This window comes from Equus przewalskii, chromosome 8 (assembly GCF_037783145.1).
Source record: "Equus przewalskii isolate Varuska chromosome 8, EquPr2, whole genome shotgun sequence".
In the NCBI taxonomy this organism is placed as follows: Eukaryota; Metazoa; Chordata; class Mammalia; order Perissodactyla; family Equidae; genus Equus; species Equus przewalskii.
In genome coordinates this window covers 11,818,400-11,839,793 of record NC_091838.1, presented here as the reverse complement: position 1 = coordinate 11,839,793, position 21,394 = coordinate 11,818,400, and the positions used below count along the sequence as shown (strand labels likewise).

The 21,394-nt window shown below is 38.3% G+C and overlaps 1 protein-coding gene across 2 annotated transcripts in view; it reads left to right on the top strand.

The window, feature by feature from the left end:
• Window positions 1–1,285: 1,285 nt before the first annotated feature.
• Window positions 1,286–21,394, top strand: part of PI15 (peptidase inhibitor 15) — a 31,649-nt gene continuing 11,540 nt past the window's right edge. Inside the window, exons 1-2 of one of the 2 annotated variants that reach the window (XM_008514163.2) lie at window positions 1,286–1,485; window positions 2,039–2,351. In XM_008514163.2, the coding sequence (XP_008512385.1) occupies window positions 2,079–2,351 (273 nt within the window). In that variant the 5' untranslated portion in view covers window positions 1,286–1,485; window positions 2,039–2,078. Of the gene's footprint in view, window positions 1,486–2,010; window positions 2,352–21,394 lie in introns of both variants that reach the window. The other variant, XM_008514162.2, reaches the window with a different exon arrangement.

Below are 21,394 nucleotides of genomic sequence, written 5' to 3'. Positions count from 1 at the left end.
CTCTTAAGGAATTTTATGAAGTCGGTCTCAACATAGAATATTCACCTTTTCCCTCCCATTTTTAGATGCACCAATGAAGAGTTAAACAATATGCATCAGGCCACACATACTGCTGGAGACCCAACTGGGAATATAGCCCAGGAAACTTGGCTCTGAGTCTGATGTGCTAACCACATGACCATCATTTCTGACGACTATAAATTCACGTAGTGCTTCTCCTGCTGAAACACCCAAGAGACAATCACATTGGCAAACTGGACAAGTCAGTGTATATTAAGTAAATTTCTCAACTGAATAACGTATATTTTCCAGAATTCCTGTTACCACTGACTGTGAACGGTCCACATTTTGTTAATGTTATCATGACACATGGCATTTTTGAGGGTCCTTTTATTAGAGATTGCCCTCAGATTCACATTCTTGGCTCTTGTCTTGTCAGACATGGATTTCGGTCCAATGGCATCTTTCTAAGAAGGCACTTCTGACTGTTGGCAGCTGCTGCTGCTGTTAAATTCTTCATGGCCTCTGTGCTGTGCCCTCCAATATGTTTCCTGAGAAGCTGAGCCACTCTCTGCTTATAATTTCAACTATATGCTTCTAAACCTGAAACAGATGTTATCTTGGCTGCGGTCATTTGTCATGAGCTTCTCTATTTGCACTGTATGCAGGGCAGGTAAAAGGCAGGTAATTTTCTGCCTCACCCTGCAGAGAAAGAAAAAAGGAAGGGAGTGTGAAACAAGAGACAGAGAGAGAGAGAATGCATATACCAATTCGAGGAATAAAGCCACATGGAGACAGAGAGTACAACCACTTGAGCATCTATTATCCTAATATCATATGCTATAGTTTGGCTACTACTATTTGCCTGGCATCCCTCTGGACTCATACTTGTGGCCACCCAGACTAACTGTGTGAGCTGATCTCTTGATGTAATATCAGCTTGCTCTTTTGAGCTCCCATGCCATTTACTGTCTTAAAAAAAATGTACTGCTTGTTACTCAGCCGTCTGTGTTTTCAAGAACTCACAGTCTTTTTTTTTTTTTTCTTCTCTTTTTGTATGGGAACCAGGAACTAGAAAGCATTAAGTGAGAAAAATGAACCACTCATAGCATAGGTAGAAGCCCAGAGAAAAAAGGGTTTGTCTTTTATGGTTTGTACTTTGTAAGCTGTGGGTGTGACTCAACTTCCTCACCACCCACATAAAAAGGTTGCCACCCAATCACTGTTTTTTCTATCCCAAACCCCTCCCCTTTGATTTTGGCTAGGAGAGACCCTAGGAAAGACTGCCCTTTCTGGACGTTGCAGACTGTGACATATAAAAGCTGTTAGCTGCTCCTGTAGCCAGCAGCATTCAAACCTTGCAGAGTTTTGCTCTCTGAGAGCTTGTAATAAGACACACTCCTCTTACAAGGGTTCATGCTACAACCTAGCAAAGAACTTTAAATTTTTGGAAGAACAATATATTCATTTTGGCATTGTGCAGAGGTAAGCTATTTAGCTCAACAAGTTTGTTTTGCATGCATTGATTTTAAAGTAGCTCACATTTTTATTTTTTTAGAATTGAGATTGGATTATGATAATTTTTTGTATGTGTTCTGTCACTTGGTGTCCATATATGTCTGGGAGACATTATCAGCACCTTCTCTGTTGTTACCTGTGATGCATTTTATCTCTTCATTCTCAAGATGAATTTCAGTTCCTCATGATTTCCCTCTGAGAACAAACAGGCAGTAAGGCAGTGTGTGGTTCAGGCGTTTAGGGTAAATGCTTCACATTCATTTTAGGGTTAGTAGTCATGCTATTTGTTTTTCTCTAGCTATAGGCGTTCCTCTTAGGGACCTACCTCATAAGACAGGTGAAATGTATAGAGACTACTATAGGTTGTCTCCTAGTCTTGAGTTCAACACTTGTTTGGACTTTTTGGAGAAAATCAAATCAAGCTATGCTCCCAAATGATGACTCTGTAAATTCCTACCCTCTGGCCTTATTTTTTTTTTTTTCCTTTCATAGACCCTAACTCTACCTTTCTGCTTTAAAGCAAAGTAAACTCGGTGGCCTCTCCTTCTCCACTCCTCAAAATGTTAGCAAGCTCTGCCGTCTGCAGCATACTCCTGTTCTGCCTTCTCTGTGAAGCGAGTGCTGTCGTCTTACTCAATTCCACTGACTCATCCCCGCCAACCAATAATTTCACTGATATTGAAGCTGCTCTGAAAGCACAACTAGATTCTGCGGATATCCCCAAAGCCAGGCGGAAGCGCTACATTTCGCAGAATGACATGATCGCCATTCTTGATTATCATAATCAAGTACGGGGCAAAGTCTTCCCACCAGCCGCCAACATGGAATATATGGTAAGAGGAATTCGTTCTCTTTGAATTCTGAGGGAGGGTGCTTTCTGTAAATTGTGCGTTGGGTTGGCAGAACCTAAAGAGTCTTTATATGTTAAGGGATATGGAGATTTTTACAGATTTGAACTTAGGAAAGGTTCTTATGTCTCTGGTAAGCTTAAGTACTATTCCATCATAGAATTAAAGAGGAGTGGGATCTAATTTCCTTTTGTGAGTTCCATACCCACTGACGAATCACATTTTATACAAGAAACGTAGATAAAGAGTGGGGTATGTTGACTGCTCGAATTTGGAAGGTCCGCTTTTTAAAAAGCTTCACATGGAACTTCTTCTGGGCTTTGTTTATCTAGTAGTCCTGTTTATCAGCTAAAAATATTTTTTTGAAAATAATTTTTTAAAATTATAGGTTTCATGTGCCTGATTTATTCTCTGGGTAGGTGTCTTTCCCTTTCTTGGACAAAGCTCTTCCTGAGCTAATCTATTTGTATTCTCAGAGAACATGCTGACTTTTCCTCTTTGTGATTTAATGCTTTGTCGTTCAGATAACAGCGCAGCCAGGGCACTTGCACACTGTTCCAACTTGCCATGAACACATTCTTTGCTCTCTCTTAAAAATAGGCTGTCTGTGTTTAAAGCATTTTACTTAGTAAAAAAAAAAAAAAAAAAACCGACTAAGTTGGTATTGGGAGGATAGATGGCTTTTTAAAGTTACTTTTATTTTTGGTTTTGAATTTATGCAAGGTTATGGTTTAAAAGAGCACAGCTTGGAGCCTCTTTAAGGCAATGAAGACCACCAATATGGTATTTCTGTGTGGGGGTGGGGGAGGTGGTACCACGACCAACTTTTTATAAGTGCTGACCTAAAATCTAGAATTTCTATTAGATTCTAAATTCATCTATTTTATTTAAATAAGCTTTTTAAGTTTGACTAATTGCAGATGTCAGAGTTACAGGAAAAATAAAGACTTGCCAAACGTAAGAGAGTCATAGTTCATAGAAGTACAATTTCGACTCTATGAAAAAGCATTTTTCTAGGAATTTTTAAAGCAAGAGGAAAAGAAGGCATAATCAATCCTGTTGTATGAGGGGCAATGTAGTCTTGTGATTAAAAATATGGGCTCTAGAATCTAAATGCTTGAGTTCAATCTCCAGTCCTGGAGTTTAAACTGAGTGATTTCATTAGCTCATTGCGTTTCATTCTCATCATCTCTCACATGAGGATAAAGGAAGTCTCTGCCCCATGGGGTTGTTATGAGGAATGTATGAGTCGAGGGATAGAGCAATTAGACCAGATCCTACAGCAAAATAAACATGAATGTTCAATAAACATTAGCTTTTACGGGTTTCTGTGAACTTCTGTGAAACGTGCCCGGTGAAAACTCATTCAAGATCTAAAATCAGAAAGAGCTACCCACATCACCTTTCTAGAAAGTGATATGCCGATATAGAAAGAAAAGGAACAAATAAGTTTTTTAAGTTTTCATATATTATGAGAGAAATATGCATGAGATTCTCTGTGAGATCAGAAAGGCGTAATAGCCAGATTGCAGGTTTAGGGAAGACTTCCTGACAACCATCACATCACTATGCTGACTAAGGTGAGGATCAAGACCGCTGAATCAGCTTTTGAGGCGAGCTCTTCTGGGTTCAAATCTTAACTCTGCTGCTTACTTTGTGGCCTTGTGCAAGTTACTTAATGTGTATAAAACTCAATTTCCTTATCTTTAAAGTAGGAATAATAATATACGTAATAACCAATCACTACATAATGCAATTCACTATTTTAATGATATTGAGGGCAGAGGTATCATTATGAGCAAAGGTGTAGATGGGGTACAACAAGTAGAAATAGATTGAAAAAGCCACATTTTTCTCATTATATTTTTCCACACTGATCAAGAATTAATTCATTCCACATGCATTTATTTAATTTCTTCTATGTGCCAAGGACTTGGCTAATTGTTTCCATAGATGATCTCATTTGATAGCTCACATTCTCCCTCTGAGGTTAAGATTATGATCTTCATTTTACAAATGAAATCACTTGGACCTAGAGAAGTTAATGACCAGGCCAAGGTGTTATGGGTAATGAACAGTACCACTGGAATTAGAATTTAGGTCTGTGCAATTTCAAAGCCCACGCTTGTGCTGGCGAACAGCTTTTGATTTGCTAGAACGAGCAAATGCTCCATTGGGGGAAACCCCTGGAGATGCCAAGATATCTTTGTTTTCTCTTTTTAAATGCCAGCTGAAATCCTATAGTATTCATATTCTATTCTATTATTATTTGCTTATCAAATATAAGAGCTATTACATATGATTTATTTTGTAAGAATCAGATACAGCACTGGTTACATAGCAGATGCTTTATAAGGCCTCCTGAAGGCAATAAAGTTAATGAGAAACAGTAATTAGAAGAGTAAGTTCTATAAAGTAAAATATGACCATCTCAAATTATCACGTAAACAGTGAATATAGTTCATGCAGCATGTATTTAATCATATAATATTTATTGAGCATTTACTATATGTTAGGTACTATTTTAAGCACTGAAGATAGATTCACAAATAAAATAGACAATTCTTGGTCCCCTGAGTGAGGAATTAGACAATAAACAAGACAAATAAATTACGTAGTATGTTAGAAGGTGCTAAGTTTATGAAGGAAGATAGAACAGTTTGTGGTGAGGTTGTGAAATTGAATAGGGTGGTGAGGAAGGAGCCCACTAAGAGAGTCCTGGAGTCGGGCAAAGGCAGGAACCGTATGAGAGATGAAGGAACACCCATCACGGTGGTGGAAGAGCAAGGGCAGAGGCCCTAAGGTGGGAGAAAATCGATTAGTACAGTTAAAAAATGCGCTCAATTTAGTGAAATCACAAGTTAGAAGGACTCTTTGAGTAAATTGGCCAACTGAAATAATTCATCTGGATCCCTCATGAAGACTCAGAGAAACATTGAGGAAGGTACAATCTAAGAGATAGGTTGGAGGTTGAAGCAGGAACTATACATGACGTTAATCTGCAGGCCAGGTGAAAAATACAGGCCTCAATTTAACACTGTTACCTTTATCTTCACTTGTTCAACATTGATTTGGATGGTGAGCAATTTGAAAGTAAGCTCAGTTCCTAAGCTCTAGTATGTACTTCAAAAACTTAGGACACTTAATTCAATATGGCCACCAGCCATGTATTCAAATTATCCTCTTCAATGAGTGACATCATCATGGGAGGCTCTTAGAAGGTGGTCTTCAGCTCAGGTCTTTCTCTCATTACAACGGCCTGATTTGCAATCCCTTTCATCCACAGCTTTGCCCTCTGAACCTTTACCCAGGCCATTTCTTCTCCCTCTAATGTCTCCTCCTGAACCTATTCCCTTAATTATAATCCTAACCTTCTAGTTTTATGTCAGAATGCTGTGTCTTCATTGATATTTCTTACACTCACAACTACATTTGACTTCTCTTTCTTTTGAACCGCTGTAACCCTTTATATCTATCATACTTTTCTCATCAAAATTGAACTTGATTTTTGGTCATTTGTGTATTTCTTGCAAGCTTCCTATTTTTAAGCTTTCAGGTTTCTAAATTTATGCTTATTCACCTTTGAATCTCTATTTTCTTGGGCAATTTCTTGCATATAGACAGTGATCAACCATTTTTTAATGAATTTAGCTGAAATCACTGTGAATTCTTACATTTATAAGTAGCATCAATTTTGATATTATAATGTATATTTTAATAGAAGTTTTCTCATCATTTGTAATAATAGTTTTATCCTATGCACCTAAAATTTAAAAGGGACGTTTTTCATAAATTCTGAAAAAATTCCTTAAAATTAAATGATTTTATCTTCTTTAAGTATTTGGTTATGTTAGTATATGCTTGACTAAATAAAGTGGAAACAATTTGAACGCCAGAGTACTGACATTCATATTATAGTTGTATAATATTTTCTTTGGATATATTGTTCATGGTTTTAGTAAAAAACACATTATTTGAAATATTTAACTTTCCAAAACAGTATCTTTTCAAAAAAAAATAGTAATATAGATAGAGCTTAAGATATGCAAGTCAAACTTCTTTACTCTTGGTTTCTGTCCTACAATTAGTTTATTGACAAATTTCCAGAGCTCCTTGGCCACCAGCTGTTTTTCATTCTTCCTAAGGGCAGCGTAAGCCATGACTCTAAACCACAAACCACACTAGTTTCTGAGAATCAGAATTATCCCCAAAAGAATGAAATTGCAAGGCTCACACATGGAGTAAAATTTTTAGGGTATATCCTGAATTCAAGTCAATTGAATAAATTAATTTAAAAAAAATAGAAGTCCCTCCACCAGAAGAAGAGATCCAAAGATAACAGAAATCTTTGTCTTTAAAGTATAAGCAAACCAGTGAAAAACAAAACAAACAGGAAAAAGACCCCACTGAGCGTATAATTCACATAATACCTGCCACGTAAGATTGGCTTAATGAAAGAAGTATAGATAAATTCCACGGAAAAGTCAAAGAAAGATGTGATAATCTCTAGTTGGCAAAATCTAGAAAGGCTCCTTGGAGGAGGGGCATTTGAGATAGATGCTCAGGACGGGGCAGGGTTGGCTATTAGCGTAGGGGAAGCAAGGCACGAACAAAACCAACAGGAGAAAAATAGCACAACACATGAAACATATTTTTGAGGAGTTTGAGAAAGGATCGAGGATCACTTAATACAAGAGCAAATGGGGAGACTGTGGTGGTTTTAGAGCAGGGTTAGAAAGATGGCCCCGACAATTGATGGAGTTTAGATTGATAGTGAAGGGGACCAGGGAGGTGACAGCCACTGACTCAGTGGTGCCATTCCTTTAGGCAAAGGTAAGGAGGAGCCCAACACCTACACCTAAACCCAATGACAGGTAGGAACAACCAACTCAAGTGTCGTGCAAGAGACAGAAGTCTTCACGGACGGTAGAGAATGGTGGAAAGGCAGGCGAGGAGCTTCGCGCGTGCAGATATTGACGGATATGAATTGAACGACTTAAAAATGAAAAAAAAAAGCAGGATGTAATTTCAAGAAGCCAAAATAGGTATATTGATAATATGGCCTATTTTTCTAATTTAGTGCCTGTAAGTACAAGTTTCAGGACTAAGGAAATAAGACTTCCTATACTTTTCTGGAAAAGGGAAAAATATTAGTTCCCAAGTCACAGCAGGTAGTAAAGTAACAGAATTCATGACCTGAATGAATGAATGGAGGATAGTTTAAGCCATCCTCGGAAGTAATCAATAAACTATTTGCCTATAATAATTTATAACTTGGGAATAATGAAAAATGCTGATTTTATTTATTTAGGCTTCATGTGGAAGAGAATGTAGATAATGTAAACTACTTATTTTCTTATTCAATAGTTGACTAAACACTCCTGATGTCTGTCCTTATCGTTATCATTTTTTTACTGAAGCCATATATTGTCCCAGATGGCACATTTCCATTCATTTGGGAAGGATAACTCAATTTTCTTGTCATAAACATGAGAAATTTGATGTGTCTAACCTAAATCTTTTCAATGAATGCTTTTATGACCACTAGAAAGCCTGCTGAGAACCGTTGCCAGCCAGCAGTGAACTGAGAAAGACTGCTGACAGGAAGGCATTTCTCCAGCACATTCGGAACTCCACATTCCTGTCCTCCTACATGTAGGACCTTTTAAGTGCCTTGGCTTCCAAGGAAGACCGGGCACATTTCGCAGGAATTTTCTCCCAAGGTGCACATTGCTTGGTATTACTTACTTAGTATTACTTACATACAGATGTTCAGCTCTCCTCGTGTGGAGCTAGCTGAAGGTAAGAACATTTTGTTTGTGACCATTTTGAACACAGACTCGAAGAAGAACGGATGGAAAAACATTAACACGATGTGATTCAGAACCTCACCATTAGGTTTTAGACAGAAAAGCTGTGACTCACACATAGGCTATATATATGGCGACTACATTTCCTAGTATCCAACGCTACTTTTTTGGTGGCAAATAATATTTGACCACCTACAGTGGTGCAGGAAAATAATTTTATTATATTCCTGCTGAGTATTTATAAAACCTACCATCATATCTGTCCCACAGAGAACACTTGGTAAAAATCTGTGGAATAACTGAATGAAGTCTTTTAACTTTTTCTGGGCATCCCATGTAAAGAGCACGTGGCTATAGTGCTCTGGGGGGCAAGAGTCATTCAAGATTCATTCAGTCAATCCGCAGGATTTATGCATGTGTCTGGCACTGTGCTGGGGGACTCAATGGGGAGGAAAAAGACACTCTGACAGGAAATACTGTGAACAGACAGGTAAGCGGCCAAAGAAATAAGCTGAGTGCTAAAGTGGAATAAATACAGGGTGCTTTGGGATCTCATGGGGAGTACCTAACCCAGACTTGGACTCGCGGTAGAGGGGCAGGGAAGCCTTCCAGAAGGAAATAATTTCCGATATTAAATATAAAAAGTAAATAGAAAATATACAGGTGAGTGTTAAGGAGGGAGGGGATGCACGGTAGGGGTGGGAGGATGTTCTTAGAAAGTGTGTGGAACATTGAAGTCACGGATAAAAATTCAGTGTGGCTTGGATGCAGTGTAGAAAAGAAAAAGTGATGTGTGATGAAGCTGGGAAGGCACCTAGAAACTCCTTTGAGCTTTGTGCTAAGATCAAGGGAACTTGTTGAAAGTTTTCAGCAGAGAAGTTACATAATTAATTTGCATTTCAGAAAGGTCATTCTGGCTACAGATGGAGGAAGAGATGGGAGAGAGGCAGAAGTGAAGGCAGGGTGCACAGTCAAGAGGCTGTTATAACAGTGTGGGGGACAGATCATTGAAGCCTCAGTGAAGGTTAAGGCCATAGGGATGTGTGACAAAGTGAATTTAGGGATCACATCAACGGGAGTAAGTGATTTGTATGATGAAGCAGAATGGGGATTTATATGATGACGTTGTTAAAGAGGATGCCTCCATTTCTGACTATGACAATTGGGTTTCGCTGAGCTAGAGAATACCAAGTAAAGAGCAGGTTTCAGGTAGTCATTTAGTGGCTGCTGCTTTACCATCCAGGGTACACATCTACGGAGATTGGAAAAAGTAGGTAGTATGTGGGAGAGAATGTTCTTGTACTACAAAGACTTTTGGATGGCAATATGCCTTGGTAATCAAATGGAGCACTCTGCAGAATAGGGGCAGGGCAGTGTCGTGGAGACGGCATGGGTGAATGATTTTATGTCTGGGAATGTACTCAAGAATTTTTGCAAGAAAGTTTCATGTGTTTCTTTTTTTTTTTTTAGAATAAGTGCTGAGACTTAAATCAACATGAATCGAAATCTTTCTCAGGGGCCTAGGTAGCGCCAGGCCCATCTAGTCCTTCTGACACACTCAGAACAAGGTATTTTTGGAAACTGATCAAAGGACTTCAGAAAAATAGACGTTGGCTAACCTGGCTGGTCTGACGTCCTGAATTTAGAATATCTGAAAACCATTTAACAGTCAGTCAGTGGCCATTAGATAGTTAGGAACTTGAAATGTTTAATTGCTTATGAGAATTTCTGAAGAATGGTATGGGAAGGGGGCAGGAAAGGTAAAGATTAACAACTTAACACCGGTCAAGAAAAATACTTGGCATAAAATACAACATAGACTGAGATTTTGAGGGATAGGACCCGAATGTTGCCAGTCTATGTTACCCATAGTGTCTAAATTCAGGTACCAAGCAGGTTTTTTTCTTTTTGACAAGAATATGGAAGAATGCCCAACAAGTTGTATTTTTAGACTAAACTTTTCATGACTCTTAAAATTTCACACCACATATGCCAAACTGAAAGAGTCCAGAAATGTCACTTGAGGACACAATATTTTTTCTAAAGAGTGCATCAAATTCATATTTCATAATTTCATTAAACGGGAACATTCTACCAGATCTGCTCTTTACATTCCAGCCAGATCACGTTTTCAGCAGGGAGTAGGTAGGCGGAAAGGCATTTGAATTCTTCTGACCCAGCGGGCAATAGCAAGATGGGGGGTTTGCATGGGTATCACAGGACTGCTTAACAATAAAGAAATTCATTTCTGGATTATTCTAACACTGAGTTGCTGAAAAAAATTCACCACACCTGAAAATGTCTCCCTGCCTCATAACTCCATTATTAAGTGATAGGTGATGGATATTATACTTCCCTGGGAAGGAGAACCAGTGTTAGAATCCATTAACAAATGGTCTTAAAATTTAAAGATAAAATGTATGTTAGAGAGGGACTTAAGGAGGGGAATTAATAAATTTTAAAACATCTAAAATGTTCTCTAATTTTTATCTTCCACTGTTTCATCTTATTTTCCTGGAAGCGGGCTTCTTATTATCTACACACAATTCTGTTTCTGATTATTTGGTTGCTTGAGGGTTTATCTCTTTTCACTTTATCTGATTGCTCAGTTGAGATTAAAGCTTGATGTCTCTCACACTTCAGCCTGCCAGATAACGGGGTCAAAAGTGCATCTCACACTGCTTCCCATTTCTGGCAGCTTTCTCGCTCACTGACACCACTTCTATTCCAGTGCCTGATTCTCCAGCAATAATATCTACCGTTGAGTACACCCTGCCTTGTTGTGGCTGTGCTAAATTCTCTTTAGTCAGTAACTCGCCTAACTCTCTCAACAGTCTTGAGAGATGAGGACAATTTTCCACCTTTAGAGACAGGAAACCCAGAGCTTAGAGAGCCTAAGTAACTTCCCCAAGGTCACAGAGCAAGAAAATCAAAATGATGAGAATGTAGTTCCATCTGACAACAAAGCCCATGCTTTCAAAAACCATACAATCCACTCTTCTCTACATGTTCATCTCCTGCTCTTGAGCTTTTCAGCTAGGGAATTTCCCTACATGCATTTTATCTGAGGACATCACTGAATCTTAGAAAGTATTTCTTCATGTGGAATCAAATCTTGCTTGTTGTACTCTTTCTACCCTTGGGGACCATATAGGAAAACTCTGCATTATGATAGTGCTTCAAGTCTTTGAAGGTTGTGAGCATCTTCTTAGACTCTTGACACTCAGTCACCGAGCTCTTTCTTAGCCTCCAGCTCTTTTCTGTTAAATACATGTACACACCACCTCTTGAATTCAGAGTGTTACCAACATAGCCTATCAGGGAAGGCTGAGCAAAGATATTTGCTTTCTGAAAGCCCTGGAAAAGGTAAGAAGAAATGGAAAAATCAAGGCACTTCCCCCACCCCTTATGCCACACATACACCCATGAATGGTGCCAATTAGATTGTCTTGGGAACTTGAAGCAGTGTGGCTCTGAGCCAGGAATGCCTTTCATCCAGTTGTTGTCCCTGATTGAGTTCCAACATGTGTGCATTCTTCTGACAGTGGGGTGCCTGGAATTTATGTGACCTGACCAGTGCAGAGGAGCGATGACAAATTATTCTCTATTTGTTCTCCTTCTGAGGATGCCTCCTAAAGTTAGGTTGACAGATTTGATGGGTGCATTCTCCTGCTGATTCATGTCATATTCTCGTGAGCTAAGTTTCTTATAGGTCAAATATGTGTTTTAAACACAGGTTCAATGTTATTACAATGGAAAGCAATTACCTTACTTTTAAAATTTTTTGTCTTTTTTTTCAAGATTTTGGACTTTCAGAAAGTTATGTATATGTTTCTCCCAAACGTTGCTTATGATATCTTTGTTAGTAAAGCCATTTTGAGTTCCTACGATGATTTCTAAATAAGCAACATGACCACCATCAGTTAAGTCTATATTCATATCCATGCACAGACTACGTGCTCCCTTCTGTTGGAATTGTCACTCTCAGGATGAATGGGGTTGGCTTATTAATACAGCAACATAGAAGATGGTTTCTCTATCTGTCTCTCCCGTAATTCTGTCCTCCACAAACACGCAGAGCAAACATTCTCACAGAGTTTGGTATACAGTGTCTGCAACAGCAGGACATTTTCCTGATGAAATGCTATTTTCCGTTTTTACCAAAAATTGGATCAATAGTTGACCAGACAGAGCTGAAAGGAAGGCTACTGATGTAAGTGTTTATACATGGAAATTAACAGACATTACCTCTCAGAAATGTCCACTTCTTCCTAAGCCTTCCTAAGTGTGGCTTGTCACTGTATGTGTGGGGTGGGAGAGGGGTGGGAGAGGAAGCCCAAAGTTCCCTGGAATCAGAATGACACTCCACCAAATAAAGCTTTAGACAATTATTTCTAATCAGAAAACCACTGAACCACTTTTCAAGTATCCATTCAAGGTCCCCAACCCTAAAACTTTGATTCAATACGTCCAGGATTGGGCTGGGCATCTCGGGAGATCCTGCAGTAATTTCCCAGGTGAGAACTCTAAAATGTGCTTTAAGGACAGTCTTAGATCATGGTTCAGGACACAACACTGAGCTGAGGAATATATTATGTGGCTCAAATATCCACTTATTTGTCAAGAGACTCTATACTGAAGGAATTAATAGGCTAAACCAAAATAAGAATTATCCCAGTGATAATTTCTCTATTATCACAAAATTTCACTTGACTATTCATTCAGCACCTGCTCTCAGGAAACATCGTGTGGGCACTGTGGGTGAGCTGCAGAAGTCTGCAGAATGGAACAATGCTTACTTGGGAATATACTTGATTGACTAAGAACGCTTCAAAAGAAGCAAACTTTTAAGTAGCACATGAATTTGGAGCTTCTTTGTATAATGTATCATACATTCTATGTGTATAATGTATCATGTAACAATGAATGTGTATAATGTATTATAATTTGCAATTATTCACTTATTTGTTTGGTAGTGTTTTTATTGCCTCTCTCCCCTAAACTGTAAGGCAGAATCCAGGTCAATCTTGCTGACTGCTAAATTCACAGTTCTCAGTGCGTCTCAATCAATATTCATTGACTAGCTGCCTAGAGGAAGGAATGACTTAGGATTCTATTGTTTAATCAGGAAATTTGCATTTCTCATATTTTGCATTGTTGAGGACAAAGCAGCAGTCCCTGTTTGGTAAGTTTGTTGTTAGGAGGTTTGGGGCAAAGGTACTCCCAGGGTCACTCTTTCTCGTCACCATCCATGGCTCATAAGAGGAAGATGACAGATGCATGTAAGTGTAATGGTGATAATGATAACTTAGGTTAGAGGTCATAAACCGTAGACCCACCAACAACTCTAGTTAGGTTTTTTTTGTTAGTGCCGTTCAGTTGACTACAACACTAATGACTCTGTGTACAGCAGAGCGGAACTCTCCGTGGTCTTTCTGCGCCATCCTCTCACGTTCTGCCTTTATATCAGACAATGCTCTGCTGCTCTTCTTAGGGTTTTCATGGCCAATCTTTTCAGAAGTGGGTGGCCAGGTCCTTCTTCCTAGTCTGTCTTAGTCTGGAAGCTCTACTGAAACCTGTCCACCTTGCCGACCTTGCTGGTGTTTAAAATACTGGTGGCACAACTTTCATCATCACAGCAACACAAGTCACCACAGTATGACAACTGACGGACAGGTAGTATGGTTCCCTGACCAAGAATCAAACCTGGGCCTGGGTGGTAAAAGCATTGAATCTTAACCACTAGACCACCAGGGCCGGCTTACTTTCATTAGTAGGTATGTTTAATTTGTCTACATAGTATTGAACTGTACAGAATTTTACATTTTTAAAAATTATTTGCCAACATGTAAAAGTTGATGCATTTCACATAGACATCAGGATTTCGAGATTATCCTGAAAAGTGGTAAGGTCTAGAGGCATTGAGCCCACTTCCAACTTGTCAGCAATTGGTTAGAGAGGAGTAGCTTCTTTGGGTGGGGAAAATTCACTCATTTCCAAGTCTCTCCCTCTGTCTCTCTCTTTTTTTTTTAAATAATTTTCCAGAGGTCAAGCAGCAGTTGTACTTTATCATCTTACACCCAATAGTACTTTACTCATTTTCATTACTGGGACATCCACCCAGTGCAATCACTCGAGTTTGGTTTTATTTATATGGTGCCGTGCTGTTTTTAAAGCATTTGACAGAAATACAGTTTCACAGTGCAGATTTAGCCATGAATAGATTTAAAACATTGAAAACTTCTGTCCTTTATTTCCTAATCCCCAATCCTGTTTAAACACTCTTACCTCAAATTCTGAATACTTTTTCTTTTATCCAGCCCTTCATTAATTTATATGTTGAGGCTTTATGTGTAGGATGCCCTCCCTCAGTTAGGAGTCTCTTTCAATAATCCAGATAACAAGTGATGGTGGCTTTGACCAGGGTGGTGGCAATAGTGGTAACGATCAGTGGATATATTCTGGATAGACAGTATCCCAAAGGTAAGATCCACAAGATTTGCTGATGGAGCAGATAAGGATTATGAAACAAAGGAAGAGTCAAGATGATTATGAAACAAAGAAAGAGTAAAGATTTTTGGCCTGAGCAGCTACAACAGCAGCCTATAAACTTTTTCTGAAAAGGGTCAGATGGCAAGTACGTTGAGCTTTGCAAGCCTTATGTCTATGGTCCATGTTGCTTAACTTACTTAACTCAGCCGTTATAGCACAGAAACAGCCATAAGCCAGCAATGGAACAGATTTGGTGACCCTGAACAAGCAGATGGGTAATGCCATTCGCTGGTAGGAGGAAGGCTGCAGGAGTAGCTGGTTAGTGGGTAGGGAGAGGGGTAGGGTTGTGAATATCTGAAGCTCAATTTGGACATGTTATATAAAGGTTTAAAGTAGGTAGGTGGATAAATTAGTCTTGAATTCAACTGTAGAGATACAATTTAGAATAGTGAATAAAAATTGGAATTAGAGAATAGTAATACCATCAGCATATAAATGCTATTTCAACCCATAAGACTGGAGAAGATTGCTTAGGCAGTGAATATAGGTGAAACAGAAAAGAGAAAAGAAAAGAGAAGTGGACTTGACCTGAGCCCTGGGAACCCTTAGGCATGTAGAGGTTGAGGAGATGAGGAGGAATCAGCAAACATTTAAGCAGCAGCCAAACCAAAACAAGACAAACGTGGGTTTGTGAAACCAAGGAATGGACATGCATCTAGGAGGAGCAAGTTGTCAGGCATGCCAAAGCTAATAGCCCAAGTAAGACAGGACCAGGAAGTGACCGTTGATGACGTTGATACGAGCAGTTTGGGTGGAACAAAGGTGGGGTGGGGAACCTGCTTGGGGTGGGCTCAATGGAAGAAGAAAAATTGGAAATTCTCAGTTAAGACAACTCTCAAGGAATTTCATCATAAGAGGAAGGAGAAGAATGGTGCCGTACTTGGAAGATGTTTTTAAGAAATGTATGCTGTTGGCAATGATCTTCTCTAAAAAAGTGCACTTCACGTCATCTCTTTGTAGAAATTTAGCTTTCCCACCTACATGGTAGGTGATACTCATCTTATTGGAGGGAATACTTCATTATCTTCTTTCTAAAATTTAAAAAATGCTTAGGACCCCATTTTGGTATTTTGTGATATACTGTGGTCCCATATTTTGTAGTTATTTTTGAGGCTTGAGGGAATTTTTTTAAAGTTTCCTTAACTCTCTTCTTCTCTTATAAAGTAGAATCAGTTTAATAGCGTTTAACTAATCTACTCAATGCCAAAAATTTCCCATATGACAGCCTTTTCTCTTCCTCTGCTCTTCCCCACCACACCCCACCCCACCCTCTCCAGCCTTCCCAAAGCTGATTCCTGCCCTCCTGTCTGGTTTTACTCAGCTCTCAGTTTCCTTTATTGGCCATTTCACAAGCACTTCTACCTAATGGAAACAAACCCACCAATTTCAAAACAGAACCGCAAACATGCCCAGGAAGTGTTTTAAAAGCTTTTGGCTGCCCTCAGGGGAAATAATTTTGTCATCACTTAATTTCTTTTTAATGGTTCTTTCTTATTTCTGTAAGTCAGTACTCCTTTTCCCATCTGAGTAATGCAGAAAAAGATCAAAAAGTCCTAGCTAAATTATTTTTTCAAAACCCCAAACTACTGTCTGTCTAGATTGACTACTTTTTATCTGAATATACAAGGAACGACCACATAAATGTCCAAGAAAATAAATGTCTATAGGACATTCCATACTATCTCCAATGCCATTGCCATCACAGCACCCATGACGATAACAAATTTACAAATGTGTCTCCAGAACTTAAAGTATGATATTTTTATTTTTAGCATTTTATGTCTTTGAAGATGGTTTCCATGGGCAGAGTAGATTTTTCAGATCACTTTTGTTTTCAAAATTAATATTCTTGGTTCTTCCTTAATTTAGCTTCAATTAATGAATATTTTGTTCTATTCATAAGTCTAGCAAGTTTTGGCAATCACATTTGTTTAATATTTGTTACTAACAAATTTAATTAAATTTCTTAAACTGCATTTATAGATTTAATATATTTGATTTTTTTTTTAAGGTTAACCCTGAGCTAACTACTGCCAATCTTCCTCTTTTTGCTGAGGAATACTGGCCCTGAGCTAACATCCATGCCCATCTTCCTCCACTTTATATGTGGGATGCCTACCACAGCATGGCTTTTGTCAAGTGGTGCCATGTCCGCACCCGGGATCCGAACCAGCGAACCCCGGGCTGCCGAGGAGCGGAACGTGCGCACTTAACCTCTGAGCCACCAGGCCAGTCCCAATATATTTGATTTTTAAAGTATTTCAATTGATTTATTGAAAATAATAATTTCCGTATATTTAAGTGTCTCAAAAGTCTAAGAAATAAAGTGACTCAAAGTTCTAAATTTGTAATACTGTTTAAAAAATCTAACAAGATTATCCTTATACTTTTCAACCTAAAATCATAAATATTAAATAATTACTCATTGATATGCTTACCTTGAAACTACAAAAATAACTTTTGCTTTAACAGGCCACATTCTCTTAACCATTACAAATTTTGATAATATCAGATATGCACAGCTTCCTTAGCCAGAAACATCCATCCTTTTTAATACCTTACATTTGATTCTTTCAAATGCTTTTATATTTAATTCTTATGTTTGGAATTAAAAGATGTTACCCACTTTTAAAAAAAGTGAGATGTCATCTCAAATGTTGGGGATATGCTCTCAATTAGGGTCGCCTTCCAGTTTGACTGTTTTTCTTGTTGTCCAGAGATAGCAACTGGAATTCAGGAAGGGAGCATCAGATGTTAATGTGCTTTGTGATTCTGGCTGCTGCTGTGTTGTGGATACCAAAACTTAGTGAAATGGCAGATAAAACAACCTCATCCCTGGGCTGCATCATGTCATTCTCTAATTCTTCTGTCTCCTTAGGAAAGGCAGTGACCTTCTCTCATGCTGCAACATTCTTTGACTTGATTTTGTATTTCCTTGGCTCCAGCTCTAAGGACCTTTGAACTGGATGAGAATCTGCATTCTTTTCATATCCCTTCTATCTCTTGGATCTACAACTCTTCTAGATATTTAAATGACATCAGTTTGAATTCTAGATATCTCTCATGGTTTAGTCTGACTATGTGGTTTCCACAGACAAGATGCTTACTCTATTCATAAGCAGAATAGCTCATGGTGAACATTTTAGTCCAAAGCTAAATCAATCAATTTACGAGCTGACCCACTAAATGGCTCATAACAACAAAGAATGGAGGAGAACCATTTGGGACAGTAGGGCGCATGTACAGGCATATGTACACTCCAATGCTATTTTAAGCCAGCTTTATTTTGTGAATTATCTAATTTAATCGTAATATTTAACTTCTGGTGGGTCCTGTAAATGTTTTTGTGTACCCATGCACGATATTCTTAATTTTTGCCTCAGTTTTAGGAGGTAAGGAGAGATTTTAAGTGTTTATAACTAAATTATCTGTGAAAGTATCTTATCTATTTAAAGGGACAAGAGCTAGAAATACAGAATGTTGAAGCTGGTTGAATAAAAGCTAAGTAGGCATCAGGTGCTTAGTTTTTCCAAAAAAAGATAATAATCTGTTGCATATTTACTAGGCATTCCACAGAATGTTAAATAATAGCACACATGTATGCACTTCTTTTTTCTGTTGCTATCTTTGTAGGGTATAATATTAAAATCATTTCAAATAAATGCCACTGATCCTCAGAGAAATTCAGCAGATAGACTGCCCATCAAGCATTCATAAATTTATATATTAAGTTAAATGCTTAGGCAATTTACATCTTTATTCCCTGAACTTCTATAAGTAGTTAAAATTCTTTTACATGATTATACTGCAATATTCATTGCAATTTAGAACTTCTGGATAGGAAAGAATGGGTCACATTGAGCCATTCCCTACAGCCTTCAATTTTTTGTTGAAATTTCCTACTGTTATTAAATGAAGTTATCATTCCTTGCTATTTTCAAACCTCAAAGACTTCTCATCATATTCAAAAATTTAAATACCACTGCAGCTTAAGGGGGAAAATAATTTACTTATCTTCTTCTGTGAGTTGTAACCAATGGAGAAAGGCCTAAACAGCATATGAGATCTCACCTTTACCAGTAGATAGGATTGACGTCATTCCCAAATTTCAGAGCTTCCTACTCGAGCTGTAGCTTCCTCTCTCTGGAGAATAGATGTCAGTCCTTCCTGGGGACAAAGAGGCAAGAAAGAGTACAGAAAACTTCTGACTTTCCATGCAGTAAGCATCAAAAGGACAGTCGGTCACGTGTCCCCTAGGGAGGCAAAATGACTCGCTCTCTGTGCAGGACCTGTTCTGTGCCTGTCTGTCAGACTCTCCAGCATCTTCCTTCTGGGACGTAGAGACGGGCACAAATCCCTCCCATCAGTTCCCTAAAAGCAAACGTAAAGAGAGAAAGAAAGCGGTTATTCCTCCTTCTCCACAGCTCTCTTCTCCAAAATTTTAATTGTGATATTTGTGCATAGAAACACTTAAACATGGAGGCATCAGGAAGGCTAAGTATATTGTCTTCCTGTCAAAATCCCTTATCACGGGAACAAAGAATGCTCATGTAAGATATTTTTCAGGCATGAATTTTTTGGTTATCTTTTTGACGTACACAATATTTAGCTTTTAAATATATGAGTGAGTATAAAGATAGACTATATATGCTAAATTATTTTCTAAATTCTTAACTGCCTTAAATATTTCTAAAAGAATCTAGTTTTCCTGTCTCTGTGTTATGGAAAGGACTAGAACTGAGCAAGTCACAGGTCAATATAACATAGATCTTCCTGGCTCTGATACTGGGGCTACTCAGGTATGTTAAATCATGAAAAGTTGAAGACGAAAGTTATGCCAGAAATGACCTCATCCATTCTCCTTATATCACAGATGAGTTAACTGGAAGATAGAGAAAATAATTGACATGTCCTCTGTCACAGATGATCTTAGCAGTAGAAGTAGGATTAGAGCACAAGATTTTCAGGTCCGTGTTATTTGTGCCATTTGTAAATGGAGAGGAGTGGATTCTGACTCCTGGGGACCCTCTGTGCAGCCCAGCTCCGGCTCACCTTCCGGTGCTGTGTCAGACCATGCTCCACTGCTATTCATAGAGTCTTCATGGCGACATTTTGGGGAAGTGAGTGTCCAGGTCCTTCTTCCTAGTCTGTCTAGCCTAGAAGCTCCAGTGAACTTGTCCACCATGGGTGACCCCGCTAGTATTTGAAATCCCGGTGGGGTAGCTTTCAGCATCACAGCAACACGCAGCTGCCACAGTATGACAATTGACAAATGGGTGATGTGGTTCCCTGACTGGGAAACAAACCCAGGCCTGGTGGTGAGAGTGCTGAATCTTAACCACTAGACCACCAGGGATGGCCATTTGTGCCATGCTGTGCTGACATTTTTAGGACAAGACTATAATAAGGAATTTTAGCAGTTATTCATCTGAGTTCACACTGTACTTCAATATGTAAATAATACTTAGATGTGTTTTTTTCCCAAGCGACCACAATTATTTAAGAACACTACAGGGGACATAATTTGTTGATGCTAGCCCATCTGGAATTCCTTTGTGAGTTAATTGTGCTGGTTTACATTTCGGTGAACTGTAACCCATATTTCATAAATCTGTATTTCATTTAAAAACATCAGAAGAGTAAATACTAGATAAATCCATTATCAGCCCAAAAAATGCTTTTAAAAGTGAACTTCAGTCCCAGGATGCTATGATTTTCATTATAAATTGATTTTGTGTCACTGATATACTTTGTCCTGATTTTTACAGAAAACGAAGAAGTTTGAAGCAGTAATTTATAAAATTTGTGTCAAATGATTATTTTACTGAGCTAAGCAATTAACTATGAAAAAAGTAGTACAACATCTCTTTTTCATAATGGTAAAAAAGCATGATATCAACTCAAAGAAAAAAATACATAAAGAAATAGATAGGAGCTCCAAAAATATAGCATGAGTGTTTTCCATTTTTGGTACTGTATTTAGCACTGATTACTTATTTATTAAAACGGTATTATGTAATGTTTTGCCACATTTAATTTAATCCACAAAATGGGCAGATTATATTATGGATGGCTAAGGAAAGTGTGTCTTGCTATAGCTCCTTGAGTAATCTGTCTTTTTACACGGACAAAGGATTTGCAGCCATTGTCACCATAGCATTACTCCCAATTCTTTCTAAATAATTATGATTTTATATAAACTTTGTGAGTGAGTTTATTTTAATGTAATTCTAGACCAGTTTTTGTAAGATGACTTTGTTTTTCTAATTTAAAACATTTCTGAGTAACTAACAAATCTCTTTTGAGGGTGGCTGCCATAGCCTTCTAGGGTGCAAGTGTCTCTTGAAGAGTTCATCTCTTATTTTGTTTATTTCCCATTTTATTTCAAAATCATTAAACTAGTTTCCTTCCAGGTAAATACATTGTCATAAATCTATATATCCCATTATCCTTGGGGAAAATTAAGCCTTTTCAGTGTTGTGGTCAAGCAGTCCCACGAGTTTGCTTCAAAGCTGATGACTTACAGTGAACTCATGGCTATTAATCCTGGTGTAGGCGAGTCTTGCTTGGTTCCACACAGCCTGGTGGAGGAGAAAGTCACCAAAAGAATGATAAAATGAGGGAGACTATGAAAAGATCAGTATAAGAACTTCTATACACCTTCTT